The sequence below is a fragment of the Eubalaena glacialis genome, chromosome 3 (assembly GCF_028564815.1).
Source record: "Eubalaena glacialis isolate mEubGla1 chromosome 3, mEubGla1.1.hap2.+ XY, whole genome shotgun sequence".
Taxonomy (NCBI): Eukaryota; Metazoa; Chordata; class Mammalia; order Artiodactyla; family Balaenidae; genus Eubalaena; species Eubalaena glacialis.
In genome coordinates, this window is record NC_083718.1 from 78,105,803 (window position 1) to 78,120,710 (window position 14,908).

The 14,908-nt window shown below is 38.8% G+C and overlaps 1 protein-coding gene across 2 annotated transcripts; it reads right to left on the minus strand.

Annotated features, from left to right (window-relative positions):
• Positions 1 to 3,307: 3,307 nt before the first annotated feature.
• Positions 3,308 to 13,839, minus strand: FCER1A (Fc epsilon receptor Ia). Of its 2 annotated transcripts, XM_061185859.1 has the most exons (5): positions 13,785 to 13,839; positions 13,351 to 13,371; positions 6,751 to 7,005; positions 4,983 to 5,240; positions 3,308 to 3,495 (listed from the first exon to the last, which is right to left on the minus strand). In XM_061185859.1, the coding sequence occupies exons 1-5, from the start codon at positions 13,837 to 13,839 to the stop codon at positions 3,308 to 3,310; spliced, it is 777 nt and encodes a 258-aa protein (XP_061041842.1). The 2 variants fall into 2 exon arrangements, with proteins under 2 accessions (XP_061041842.1, XP_061041843.1); XM_061185860.1 differs by lacking the exon at positions 6,751 to 7,005.
• Between the last annotated feature and the right edge of the window lie 1,069 nt (positions 13,840 to 14,908).

A 14,908-nucleotide genomic window follows, 5' to 3' on the forward strand; every position in this document is an offset into this window, starting at 1 on the left:
TTTCTGATAAGGCACCAGATAGGGACTTGGGCTTGGTAACTAACTGTCCATGGCTGGGTAGACAACTTAAGGCAGGGAGACAATACTACTCTCTGAGTTTCTCTGGGCACCCAGGGTGGTGAGTACCTCTGCCATTCTCAGCATAAAGCTTTCATCTCTGACTTCAAGGAGATGCTCTTGTTGTCCCATTTCCCATTTAATGAGAAGAGAGAAAGAGCAGAGCTCTTCTTCAAGTACTCAATTTCCCAAAATACAAGGTGTATATTTTGTCCGAGTTTCCACTCTTGAGGTAGCCAAGGAAATTTGTCTTCCATTGGCCACTAGTAGGGAGCTACCAACTTGATTTCCAAAAACCAATGCTAATTATTGGGAGTTTGTGACATTTTGTAGCAGACAATTTGGAACAGCAATCATGGGAAAGAAATTTGCTCTATGGACTGACCTAGACCAATCTGGTAAGATATTGGAGGTAACAGAGGAAATCCCAAGGGTGAAGCTGGGGTGAATTATTTCTATTCTAATCATTTGTATAACATCCATACTTCCTCTCTGGCACAGATAGACTTTATGTATATTAAAATAAAAAACACCTTTATAAATACCATATTTTGGGGGTCCACAAAATACTCAAGACCTCACTGTGTGTTCCACATTCCCTATGGAACAGATGTATGAATATCAGGAAGAAAAAAGGTGGAAATAAATGGTAGACATAAGTCTGATATGAACCTGAAATTTAGATACATGGGAGAGCACAATGAAGGGAGAGACCAGTGTGTAGAGGATGAAGGAGAAATTCACACTGGAGCTTTTTTGGGAATGTGTTCTGAGCCTTTGTGCTGGGAGGTCACCACATAGAACTGGGTTCCCACGTAATGAAGGACAAAATGGGCTCAAAAGGAGCTTAGAGACCACCTAGTCCAAACGCCCCTTGTTGCAAAGAAGAAATGGAATCTCAGAGACTGGCAAGAACTTGCCCCAGTCACATAGCTGGTTAACAACAGCTCGAACTTCCAGGTCTGTGCTCTGTCCATAGCCCTTGCAAGGTGGGAGTGAGGATGAAAATGGAGGTAAAAGTGAATTGGAGGTAAAGTGAAAATGTGAAAAAGTGAAAATAGAGGTAAAAGTCACTCAGAGACTCAGAAAATCCCTCAGAAGATGTATCTGAAGCTTATAAAGCCTCGACTTTCTATCCATGTTCAGTCTCTCTCAATTCTTAACTCCGGGTCACTTGGCCTCAGACCATATAAAGGAGTAAGTAACTTGCTGTCTAGCCTGATGCATAACTGTGTGTAAAACACTGTGAGGCAAGATGTTGTTAATGAATGTTCTGTAAGACTGTGGCCTCAAGGCTGTAACATCTAACAGACCTCCTGTCTTTCCTTAAAGGTAGGGAAATGTCCAGGAACAACACCAAGGAGCTTCCTGTAGGGACTTTTCCTGGCCTATGGTTGCAGGAAAAATCTCTTCTCCACTCATCAGGCTTCTTTACACAAAGCCAAGTACCGAGGCCGTTCCCTGAGAATCTGGTCATTTCCTGTCTCTCTGAAATGATTTTTAAAAAAGGGACAGTGTTAAGGAGGTTCATACCAGTGTTGGGGCTCAGGGTGGGCTGCCCCTAAATATGCCACAGTGATATATCGATTATTTTGAATTAAAGTTATTTAAGAATCAGGGATGGATGGATTGGGAGTTTGGGATTAGCAGATGCAAACTAATATATATAGAATGGATAAACAACAAGGTCCTACTGTATAGCACAGGGAACTATATTCGATATCCTGTGATAAACCATAATGGAAAAGAATATGAAAAAGGATATATCCTCCTATTTTTTCATTTTCTTTTCCATATGTATTTCTGTCTTCCTGAAAGTAGGAAATAAATCTCACACATGAGAAGTATACTCCTTGCATCTGGAGGTAGAAGGACACCCTTATTGCCAGAGAGAGGGAATTCGGGACTTAGAAGCCTATATAAACAAACCTTGTTACTTATTTTATTTACCACTTCAAGCCCAAACTCTGTTTAGATTCTTCACGAATTGAGCACCCCAAACCTAAGCTTCTTTGTCCTGTCAATTCCTCTCAAATGTATCATTTCTTTGTCTAAAAAGTATAAAAGCTGCCTGCTTTGACCACTTTTTAGGTCCCATTTCTATGAGACCTCTGTGCACATGAATTAAAAAGTATTTCTTTTTCTCTTGCTAATTTATCTTGTGTAAATTTTATTATTAGTTCAGCCACAAAAACTCAAGAGAGGTCAAGGGGAAAATTTACCCCACCTCAACACCAAATACCTATATATTTTTTTAAAAAGCTTTAATAATTATTCTCTGCTTTATGGCCCCAAACATCCTTCAGAGAAAATGGGCCTTGTCAGTCTTGTGGATATTTACAAATTTCCCCCCTAGTTCACTTCTTCCTTATGTTACATTATCAATTGTTCGAAAACACAGGTAAACTAAAGGTGCTCTGATCATCCGTTGCCTGTTGTGAACTCTTGGTCAGCACTGATAGTATGTTGCCTCTCCTCCCTGATGCTTTCCCCAGGCCCCCACTATAACTGTCTCCATAAGCAGAGGTGGGGTGTGGGTGGGAGATCAAAGATTGTGTCTTTGTCTGAGATCTTATTCAGTCCTGGACTGTTTTCAGAGTGAGAGTTATGATTATTATTTGCTAGAATTTCGCTAAGATGCTTAATTCAGGTGTTGTAAGAGGGTATACAAGATTTAAATTGGGGAGATATTAGAGGAGTGAAACAATCACAGGGAAATCTTAGACTGAGCCTCATCCCCAGAGACCTACGGCTCAAGCCTGCCCCAGGTTCTGCCAAGAACTAGAAGTTCATATGATACTAAGTTGAAGAGAGAGCATAAAAATGATCAACTTCATCAGCATCCTACCATGTCTTCTCATTCCTAGCTCAGACTTACAATGGAGAGAACATTAGAAGAGAGAACATTTCTAATCTAGAACTTCATGGTTCTTGCCTCTAGAAGCAGAAAAGAAATTAGCAAGCCTCAAATACTTACGAACGTCATGTTACGTGGTTTCATACTTCTTTTATTCAAGTTGTACGTCTCTTTTAATACTAATAAATGAATCTATTCATTCTTTTACTTATTTAATTGATGTTTATTGAGCACTTACTATTACATGTCACTTGACCAGTTTTGATTGGTTTAATGAAGCAGTTCTGTAAAGCCTTGAGCACTTGGTACCTTGTGAGCTGTGTTTAACCATTAAGAAGCAATTGCTAATGCCAGAAAGAAATTGCTATTGCAGATGTTTCTTGAGCAGTAACATCAGTTCTTTGGGGGTTCTGGTCTGGGCTGTGGGTCCATAAGTCTGTTGCCTTTCCTGGTTCTCTTAATCTTCAAGAGAAATGTGAACTGCTGCTGGGTCGAGATAAACAACCATGTGTCCACAACAAACAGAATCTTCACCAAAAATGGGATAAGAAATTGTAGCCAGAAATATTTGCTTTGGGGAGCTGGAGTGGAATATAGATGCAACAAGAAACATAACTCATATTAGAAACTGAAAAATGAGTTTAAGGGTGTCATCCTCCCTAAGAGAAGGACCCAACGTGGTCTTTCATTTTCTAGCATGATATGGCATCCAGGAGCAGAGAGAAAACACTCATGAGTTTGGGTTCCTCAGTCTGTGCTCCCTGGAGCCCTAGGGAGTCCTGAGTATTTCCCCCACAGCCCCTGTCTAATGGTTTGTCTAGCCAGTATGCCCAAGGGGAAGGGTCATAGGAAAGATGGCCACTTCCTTGGAGCTGACAAGACCAACATCCACATATGATTCAGAGGTGGAAAGGAGACAGAATGAGGGCAGGGGGTCAGCAGTGCCTTATTTCTCAATCAATCAATCAATCAATCAGTCATCATTTATTGCATGTCTGTTGGGTGAAATGAAGATATTGGACTAGATCATATTTAAGTTGCCTTCCAATTCCACTGTTTTGTGATTCCGTTACCCTATTTGCAAAGTACTGATTTTTTGTGATTGCTCTAGAATTATAGAACCCTAGAATATTACAGCCAGAAATTACTTACAGATCACTTAGACTGATGGCTCTCAACACTGGCTGCATATTACCATTACCTGAAAGATATTTTAAATACTGATGCCTAGGCCTCATTCCAAACCAATTAAATCAGAATCTCAAGGGATGATATACAGAAACCAATTTTTTTTTTTTTTTTAGTTCCCCAAGTGATTCTAGTGGAGTCTAGTCCAAATCCTTTATTTTACAAATAAGGGTACTAGAAGCCCAGCAACAATAAAATAACAGGTCTCAAATTAGTTAACAGAGAGCAACCATTAGAGCTTAATTCTGGCTTCTGGTCTCATGCTTTTTAAGATATTAGCATGAGCAAAGTCCACCAAGCAAAAGTCTGATTTCTTCATTGCAAGACAAATATTTCAAAGGCTCACTTTTTTATATGCAGTTTGGAAAGAGCAGCCTTTTTCATTGGTTAGAGAGGCAGCTCACCTGCCTATTCTTTCCTCATCAAGCCCTCTCTCTCATCTCCTAATTCACAGGCACACAGCCTATTGACTTGTTGGTTTCCTTTCCCATCCCTCCTAGGCTAGAATAGACTCTTCAAGCTCTTTATAGCCTTTATTCCTTCAACTTTGAAACTCTCCTTCAATTTGATAAATATAAGTTTCTCCCCAGGAGCAACAGATGACTTTGCTTGGCTAGTATTTAACAATCCATTTCACAAATATTACATTTAATATTTATAAAAATTCAATGTGAGCAGGTATCACTGTTGCCATTGAACAAGTAAGGAATCTAAGACAGACTGAGGGATACACTCTACCCCTGGTGCCCTCATTGCAAGTCTAATAGACTTTCCAAGGAATCACAGCGGCCCCCATTCTACAGCTGCTATCACTTTAGGCTCAAATATTCTTTCTCCTTTCCCCTGCTATGGACTCCTTCCTTTTCCTTCACCAACTTACCTTTTGTAATTTTAATGATGAGGTGATTAGAAGTATAGCGTATCCGCTGAATTGTGCCCATGCAGTAATAAGTGCCACTGTCCCCTGTTGTGGCGTTGGTAATGGAGATGTTGTGGTTCTCATACCAGTACTTAAGGGCTTTGTCATTCTTGAAGTAAGTCACCTTGTAGACATTCAGATTCCTCCAGCCGTGGCACCTGAGGAAGAGGTGCTCACCCTCCAACACCATCTCAGCAGAGGCCTGAAGGAGCAGCCAGTCTGAAGAGCATTTGTTATGTCATTTATTCAACAATGATAGATAAAATTAATAATAAATAAAAATAAAATAAAAAATAGATAAAAGAGGTCATGCAGAGAGTGTGTGTCAGAAACCTTTATCATTAACCCATTTCTTGGCTCATAAGGTCAATAAAAAGGAAACACAAAATAATGCTTACAGCCTGTCTCCTCTATTGATAAATCCTCTCTTCTCCTGAAAAGTAATTCTGGGACCACAACATCGCTGACCTTTCTAATGAGCCCACCCATAGAAGGTCTGAAACCCATCATCCCACTCAGCTCCATTGTTGCATTTAGTCACTAAGGGGGAAATAAACCTACTCTGCCTGGGGAGTCTTAGCCTAGGAGAGTGTCTGTTTTGTCCTCTCTAACCTTATAGGTGCTTCCCAGTTCTATTAGTCACAGTTAGCCTCTGACTTCTTCAGAACATGTATCACACTTTTAATTAGTTATTTGTGTAATTACTGATTGGATGTACTTTTCCTCATTGGGCTCTATACTTCAGAGGTCTGAGGCATGTCTGTTCCTTACATCGTATTTCCAGTGCCTAACACAATACTTAGGAGTTGGTAGTTTCTCAACAAACGTTTGTCAATGAGTCAGTAAATTATGAGTCAGGTTGCATGGCTAATGTCATTTTAAGAATTGAAAAGTATTCACCAAAGGAGACTCTTCAATGGAAATGTAGCTAGGTTGCACAAGCATATTTTATTTAGGAGCAATCCTTGAGGACTTTTCTAGAATCTACTCCAAAGAAATAAAGAAGATATTTTACACTGCTTTAGTTTCTATTTGGAATTTGTACACAGCTGTTGAAACATCTCTTTTTACTAGAGAAAAATACAAAGTATGTTTATGCTTTAAAATATTTTTTTATTTAAAAATATAAAGCAAAATATAACAATGAGCTAGCCATGCAAATGAAATCATTGCTTTGCTCATTCAACATTTACGAACTAACCCACATGTGCCTGAACATGCTGCACTAATTGTTGACAGTAGGAGAGTGATAAAGATGAAGCAAACATAAGATTTGTTCTGAAGTAAAAGCAGAGGACATGAGGAATGTACAGAGAGATCTTTCAAAATGAAGATTGCAACTTAATATTCAGGTTGTGATACATGGAAATTGCAGAGCAAATCTTTAAAACAGTCTTTTGATCCTATTTAACATATACAGCTCTTTGCAATGTTCACATATCCAACATGCCATTTGACCATAAAACATGCATCTGCACCTATGTAGAAAAGATAGTCAGAAGTGAAATAGAGTAGAGGAGTAACACTGGGAGATTGCCAGAATCTTGAAAGAAGACAGAATGGCAGACAGAAGGAGTAGAGGTAGAAGAACAGAGATGGACAGATCTGGTGAGAGACCCTGAGTCCCACCTTGGTGCCCTAAGCCTTGGAATAACTTGCTTTCTCCCCATCTTCAGATGGGCCATTCCTCACATGAGAGAACTGATATTTCCATAACCCTGGAACTTACCACTGATGACATCTAGGTACACAGGGTCACTCGTTATAGCTCCTTTGCTTTGGCATCTATATTCCCCATTGTCCTGGATGCTTGCATTCATGATGTCCCAACGTGAAGTTTTTACTTCCAAAGGGTTTTTGTTGTGGGTCCACAAAGTGGAGTCATCTTCAAGGGAATTGTTCCCTCTACATGTAAGAGTCACATTCTCTCCTCTAAATACACTGTTCCATGGGGGATTCAAGGATATCTTAGATTTACAGATGGCTTTGAGAAGAGAAGATTGTGGAAAGAGAGATAGAAGGGGGAAAATATCATTGAAAACTGTACAGCCTCCAAAGTACAGACATACCAATAGTCAGACAATCAATGGCCAGTCTACCCTTACTTATACCATTGGTAATAAGAAACTGCCCTGATTCCTAGGATTAAAAGAAGGAGAAAAGGTTGTTGTGGCCCCACAGAGCTCCCAACCTAAGGAGAAACATAAGACACAAATGCAGGATATTCAAAAACAAACAAGCAAATTTACTATGTGATGTAGGATAGCTCCCTCTAATTCTCTAGATTTCAGTTCCAATATCTGTAAATGAAGACTGCAGTCTCTTCAGGCAGAGGTTATGTCTGTGATGTTCAACCATAACTCAGCACAGTGACCATTACATAGTAAGTGTTCATTAAATATTTATTGAGTTGATGAATAAGTGAATAATGGATGAATTAAGGTATTGGACTAGATGAAATACATGATCTCTCCCAGCTTTAAATTTTTATGACTATTTAATTGTGAGTGAATATGGAATTAAAAATATATGTCAATTCTGGATGGTAGTGAGAAGCACCAAGAGGATCAGTCTTAAAAGGCTTTCAGGGACAAAGAGATGTGGTACAAATTTGAACAGAAACTTCGGAAGCAGCCAGGTGGTGATGAGGAAGAGATGCTGCTGCTGAAAGACTTGGATTCAAGGGACTTATGCTACAATCCAGTCCTTTGTTATCTGTGTAACCTCCAGCAAATCACTTAATCTGAGTTTCAACATCCTCAATTATAAAATGGCAATAATAATAATAGCGATGATGGTGTAAGAAATGAACGAGGGCTACAGGCTCTTTGGTGGGGTTAATGGTGGATGCTGGGAGGGCTCATGCCAAGGAGTACATCCCAGAACTTCTGCTGCCAGTGTCCTTGTCCCTGTGGTGAGACACAGCCACCATCCACCCCCCCCTTCCCAGCCCCCTGCAGGAGACCCTCCAACACAAGCAGAGCAGGAGCAAGAAGAACTACAATCCTGCAGCCTGTGGAACAAAAACCACATTCACAGAAAGATAGACAAAATGAAAAGGCAGAGGACTATTTACCAGATGAAGGAACAAGATAAAACCCCAGAAAAACAACTAAATGAAGTGGAGATAGGCAACCTTCCAGAAAAAGAATTCAGAGTAATGATAGTGAAAATGATCCAGGACCTCAGAAAAAGAATGGAGGCAAAGATCAAGAAGATACAAGAAATGTTTAACAAAGACCTAGAAGAATTAAAGAACAAACACCTAGAAGAATTAAAGAACAACCAAACAGAGATCAACAATATAATAACTGAAATGAAAAATACACTAGAAGGAATCAATAGCAGAATAACTGAAGCAGAAGAACGGATAAGTGACCTGAAGACAGAATGGTGGAATTCACTGCTGTGGAATAGAATAAAGAAAAAAGAATGAAAAGAAGTGAAGACAGCCTAAGAGACTTCTGGGACAACATTAAATGCACCAACATCCTCATTATAGGGGTCCCAGAAAGAGAAGAGAGAGAAAAAGGACCCGAGAAAATACTTGAAGAGATTATAGTTGAAAACTTCCTTAACATGGGAAAGGAAATAGCCACCCAAGTGCAGGAAGCACAGAGAGTCCCAGGCAGGATAAACCCAAGGAGAAACACACCAAGACATATAGTAATCAAATTGACAAAAATTAAAGAAAAAGTAAAATTATTAAAAGCAACAAGGGAAAAAACAAATAACATACAAGGGAACTCCCATAAGGTTAACAGCTGATTTCTCAGCAGAAACTCTACAAGCCAGAAGCGAGTGGCATGATATATTTAAAGTGTTGAAAAGGAATAATCTATAACCAAGATTACTCTACCCAGCAAGGATCTCATTCAGATCCGATGGAGAAATCAAAAGCTTTACAGACAAGCAAAAGCTAAGAGAATTCAGCACCACCAAACCAGCTTTACAAAAAATGCTAAGGGAACTTCTCTAAGTGGGAAACACAAGAAAAGAAAAGGACCTACAAAAACAAACCCAAAACAATTAAGAAAATGGTAATAGGAACATACATATCAATAATTACTTTAAATGTGAATGGATTAAATGCTCCAACCAAAAGACACAGGCTTGCTGAATGGATACAAAAACAAGACCCATATATATGCTGTCTACAAGAGATCCACTTCAGACCTAGGGACACATACAGACTGAAAGTGAGGCGATGGAAAAAGATACTCCAAGCAAATGGAGGTCATAAGAAAGCTGGAGTAGCAATACTCATATCAGATAAAATAGACTTTAAAATAAAGACTATTACAAGAGACAAGGAAGGACACTACATAATGATCAAGGGATCAATCCAAGAAGAAGATATAACAATTATATATGCAAACAACATAGGAGCACCTCAATAAATAAGGTAGATGCTAACAGCTCTAAAAGAGGAAATCAACAGTAACACAAAAATAGTGGAGAACTTTAACACCTCACACCAATGAACAGATTATCCGAACAGAAAATTAATAAAGAAACACAAGCTTAAAATGACACAGTAGGCCAGATAGATTTAGTTGACATTTATAGGACACTCCATCCTAAAAGAGCAGATTACACTTTCTTCTCAAGTGCATACGGCACATTCTCCAGGATAGATCACCTCTTGGGTCACAAATCAAGCCTTGGTAAACTTAAGAAAATGGAAATCATATCAAGCATCTTTTCCAACCACAATGCTATGATATTAGAAATAAATTACAGGGGAAAAAACGTAAAAAACACAAACACATGGAGGCTAAACACTACATTACTAAATAACCAAGAGATCTCTGAAGAAATCAAAGAAGAAATCAAAAAATACCTAGAGAGAAATGACAATGAAAACATGACGATCCAAAACCTATGGGATGCAGCCAAAGCAGTCCTAAGAGGGAAGTTTATAGCAATACAATCCTACCTCAAGAAACAAGAAAAATCTCAAATAAACAATTTAATCTTACACCTAAAGGATCTAAGGAAAGAAAAAACAAAACCCCAAAGTTAGCAGAAGGAAAGAAATTATAAAGATCAGAGCAGAAATAAATGGATTGGAAAGAAAACAATAGCAAAGATCAGTAAAACTAAAAGCTGGTTCTTTGAGAAGACAAACAAAATTGATAAACCTTTAGCCACACTCATCAAGTAAAAGAGGGAGAGAACTCAAGTCAATAAAATTAGAAATGAAAAGGAGAAGTTACAACGGACACTGCAGAAATACAAAGCATCATAAGATACTACTACAAGCAACTCTATGCCAAAAAAAATGGACAACCTAGAAGAAATGGACAAATTCTTAGAAAGGTTTAACCTTCCAAGATTGAACCAGGAAGAAATAGAAAATATGAACAGACCAATCACAAGTAATGAAATTGAAACTGTGATTAAAAATCTTCCAACAAACAGAAGTCCAGGACCAGATGGCTTCACAGGTGAATTCAATCAAACATTTAGAGAAGAGCTAACACACATCCTCCTCAAACTCTTCCAAAAAATTGCAGAGGAAGGAACACTCCCAAACTCATTCTACGAGGCCACCATCACCCTGATACCAAAACCAGACAAAGATACTACAAAAAAAGAAAATTACAGACCCATATCACTGATGAATATAGATGCAAAAATCCTCAACAAAATACTAGCAAAGAGAATCCAACAACACTTTAAAAAGATCATACACCATGATCAAGTGGGACTTATCCCAGGGATGCAAGGGTTCTTCAATATATGCAAATCAATCAATGTGATACACCATATTAACAAATTGAAGAATAAAAAACATACAATCATCTCAATAGATGCAGAAAAGGCTTTTGACATAATTCAACACCGATTTATGATAAAAACTCTCCAGAAAGTGGGCATGGGGGAACCAACCTCAACATAATAAAGGCCATATACAACAAACCCACAGCAAACATCATTCTCAATGGTGAAAAAAGTGACAGCATTTCCTCTAAGATCAGGAACGAGACAAGGATATCCACTCTCGCCACTCTTATTCAACATAGTTTTGGAAGTCCTAGTCATGGCAATCAGAGAAGAAAAAGAAGTAAAAGCAATACAAATTGGAAAAGAAGTAAAACTGTCATTGTTTGTGGAAAACATGATACTATACATAGATAACCCTACGATGCCACCAGAAAACAACTAGAGCTAAACGATGAATTTGATAAAGTTGCAGGATACAAAATTAATGAGGAGAAATCTCTTGCAGTCCTATACACTAACAATGAATGATCAGAAAGAGAAATTAAGGAAACAATCCCATTCACCATTGCAACAAAAAGAATAAAATACCTAGGAATAAACCTTCCTAAGGAGACAAAAGACCTGTATGCAGAAAACTATAAAACACTGATGAAAGAAATCATAGATGATACAAACAGATGGAGAGATATACTATGTTCTTGGATTGGAAGAATCAATATCGTGAAAATGACTATACTACCCAAAGCAATCTACAGATCCAATGCAATCCCTATCAAATTACCAATGGCATTTTTTACAGAACTAAAACAAAAAAATCTTAAAATTTGTATGGAGACACAAAAGACCCTGAATAGCCAAAGCAATCTTGAGAAATAAAAACGGAGCTGGAGGAATCAGACTCCCTGACTTCAGACTATACTACAAAGCTACAGTAATCGAGACAATATGGTACTGGCACAAAACAGAAATATAGATCAATTGAACAGGATAGAAAGCCCAGAGATAAACCCACACACCTATGGTTAACTAATCTATGACAAAGGAGGAAAGGATATACAATGGTGAAAAGACAGTCTCTTCAATAAGTGTTGCTGGGAGAACTGGACAGCTACATGTAAAAGAACGAAATTAGAACACTCCCTAACACCATACACAAAAATAAATTCAAAATGGATTAAAGACCTACATGTAAGACTGGACACTATAAAACTCTTAGAAGAAAACATAGGAAGGATGCTCTTTGACATAAATCATAGCAAGATCTTTTTTGATCCACATCCTAGAGTAATGGAAATAAAAACAAAAATGAATAAATGGGACCTAATGAAACTTAAAAGCTTTTGCACAGCAAAGGAAACTATAAACAAGACAAAAAGACAACCCTCAGAATGGGAGAAAATATTTGCAAATGAATCAACAGACAAAGGACTAATCTCCAAAATATATAAACAGCTCATGTAGCTCAATATTAAAAAAACAAACAACCTAATCAAAAAATGGGCAGAAGACCTAAATAGACATTTCTCCAAAGAAGACATACAGATGGCCAAGAAGCACATGAAAAGCTGCTCAACATCACTAATTATTAGAGAAATGCAAATCAAAACTACAATGAGGTATCAACTCACACCAGTTAGAATGGCCATCATAAAAAAATCTACAAACAACAAATGCTGGAGAGGGTGTGGAGAAAAGGGAACCCTCTTTCACTGTTGGTGGGAATGTAGATTGATACAGCCACTATGGGGAACAGTATGGAGGTTCCCTAATAAACTAAAAATAGAATTACCATATGACCCAGCAATCCCACTACTGGGCATATACCTAGAGAAAACCATAATTCAAGAAGACACATGCACCCCAATGTTCATTGCAGCACTATTTACAATAGCCAGGTCATGGAAGCAACCTAAATGCCCACTGACAGACGAATGGATAATGAAGATGTGGTACATATATACAATGGAATATTACTCAGCCATAAAAAGGAGCGAAGTTGGGCCATTTGTAGAGATGTGGATGGACCTAGAGACTGTCATACAGAGTGAGTAAGTCAGAAAGAGAAAAACAAATATCGTATATTAACGCATATATATGGAATCTAGAAAAATGGTACAGATGAACTGGTTTGCAAGGCAGAAATAGAGACACAGATGTAGAGAACAAACGTATGGACACAAAAGGGGGAAAGCGGGAGGGGGGGGGTTGTAGGATGAATTGAGAGATTGGGGTTGACATATATACACTAATATGTATAAAATAGATAACTAATAAGAAACTGCTGTATAAAAAAAAATTAAAAAAAGAATTAAACGAGTTTACATGATAGTGGCTGGAGGAGTGGCTGAGACACTTAGATGCTCAACAGACATGATTGTTGGCATTAAAGAGGAAAGGGTGACTTGAGAGAATGAAGTGGCATGTGGGAAACTTTTGAATGGGGGAAAAAAGGAAGATTATGCAAGGTGGAAGTGGGTTGGACAGGGAAGAGCAGATTAATAATCATTAGAAAATAGATGATGGGATGAAGGGAAAGAGTGAAGGGAGGGCAAGTCCCAGACACATTGAAATGCTGAGGGAACAAGGACAGAGGACTCACCTGCTGATATGCCATCTGGAGCTGCAAAAAGTCCAGAGAGAATACATTAGTGTCTATCCCTAGCCTTCTGGACACCTAAAGACTGGGATCTGGAAATGGTGATGAGGTCCTACATCCATGAAGTTTTAAGGGCCAACCATCTTTCCAGGAATCTGATCAGGGAAAGAAGGAGCTTCTGTCTTTCCTCCTTGCCCTCTGGAAGATGCCAGCATGATAGCAAGGACCAGACTTTCAGTCCAGCTTCCCCCTTAGATGGTGTTCAGCCCCACTTCCTCTGCTATCCAGCTTGCCTTCCTTACAGAATCCCTGGGAAAGTCCCCACGGTTTGCACATAGCCTAGAAAAAGTCACAGTAAAATGATCAACTTTCCCACTCCAGCTGCTCCCTCAATCCATTTTGGCCCCTTCAGGGTCAGGTAACTGATCTCTACTTACAGAAGAGCAACAGAGCTATCCACAGCAGGGCAGGGGTTCCCATGGCAGTAGGCATTTCCTCTGTGGCTGCCAGCTGCCAGCTGGCCTGGAGAGACCTAGAGCCTTAGAGTAAGCTTGAAACTAAAAAGGAGAAGGAAATGTTCTCTGTTTCATATCTCATTAACTCATCAGCTGCACCTAGGTTTGCTTACTTCTCTGGAGATAATATTCAGGGTGGTGCCTAATAGGGCAATTTTGTATTTACCCCCATACTGCACTCTCCATCACACCTCTGTGTACACATCTGGAATCTAGTGGTAAAGAGGCATAGAGCTAGGCACACAGGCACAGAGCTTTCTTAAACTGTCTGTCAATGTACAATTATGTCATTTCAAACTTAGAAAAGTGGGGTGCCAGGGAGAGCAGAATAAAACAACAACAGTTAATTATTCAGCACCTAATATATGCCAGGCACTATGATAAATACATCTGGTATTTCATTCATTTCTCACAATAACCCTATGAAGGAGGTACCATTGTTATCGACATTTTATAGATAAGAAAATTGGAGCTTAGATAGGTGAAGTAGCTTGTCTTAGGGTATTCCCTAGTAAATGGCTAATTTGGGGCTCAAAATATTTTAAAAATCTAACCTCAGAGTAAAACTCTTAATCATGATGATATATTGTTTATGCATGTCTACAAGTACGGCCAGAAATTGCTGAAATTCTGTTGTGGTTCTGCAGAGCTACCAACCCTCTTGTTACCTAATTTCCTGCTGAAACATTAGTTCACAAAGCCACAAATTTTCACCTGCTTCCCTGATGATCCACTATCCAACCAGCCAAATTAGAGATATTTTCAGAGACTCCTTCTCTCCCATGGGGTCCTGATGGGGCTCACAACACAGGAAGGCAGACGTTAAGCCTTAACTTACAGGGATCTCGGTCATATAATTTATTTTATTTTCTTTCCCAGCATTTTTCCATTTTTATCTTTCTAATCTCCAGCACGATCACCCTTTATCCTGTAACTCTGCATCTGTTCTCCTCCCTCCAGGACCCCTTTGCCTAATTCTTCTGTTTTTTAAATCTAGGTCAGAGTTGGTCACCTTCTTCCAGGATTTGGTATTGATAGTGATACTG

Excerpts from the sequence above, each read along its gene's own strand:
- FCER1A (XM_061185859.1), bottom strand. The coding sequence starts at position 13,839 with ATGCCTACTGCCATGGGAACCCCTGCCCTGCTGTGGATAGCTCTGTTG. Across the intron at positions 13,372-13,784 it reads GATAGCTCTGTTGCTCTTCT|CTCCAGATGGCATATCAGCA; the intron begins GTAAGTAGAGAT and ends GACTTTTTGCAG. Across the intron at positions 7,006-13,350 it reads TCCAGATGGCATATCAGCAG|CCATCTGTAAATCTAAGATA; the intron begins GTGAGTCCTCTG and ends CTCTTCTCAAAG.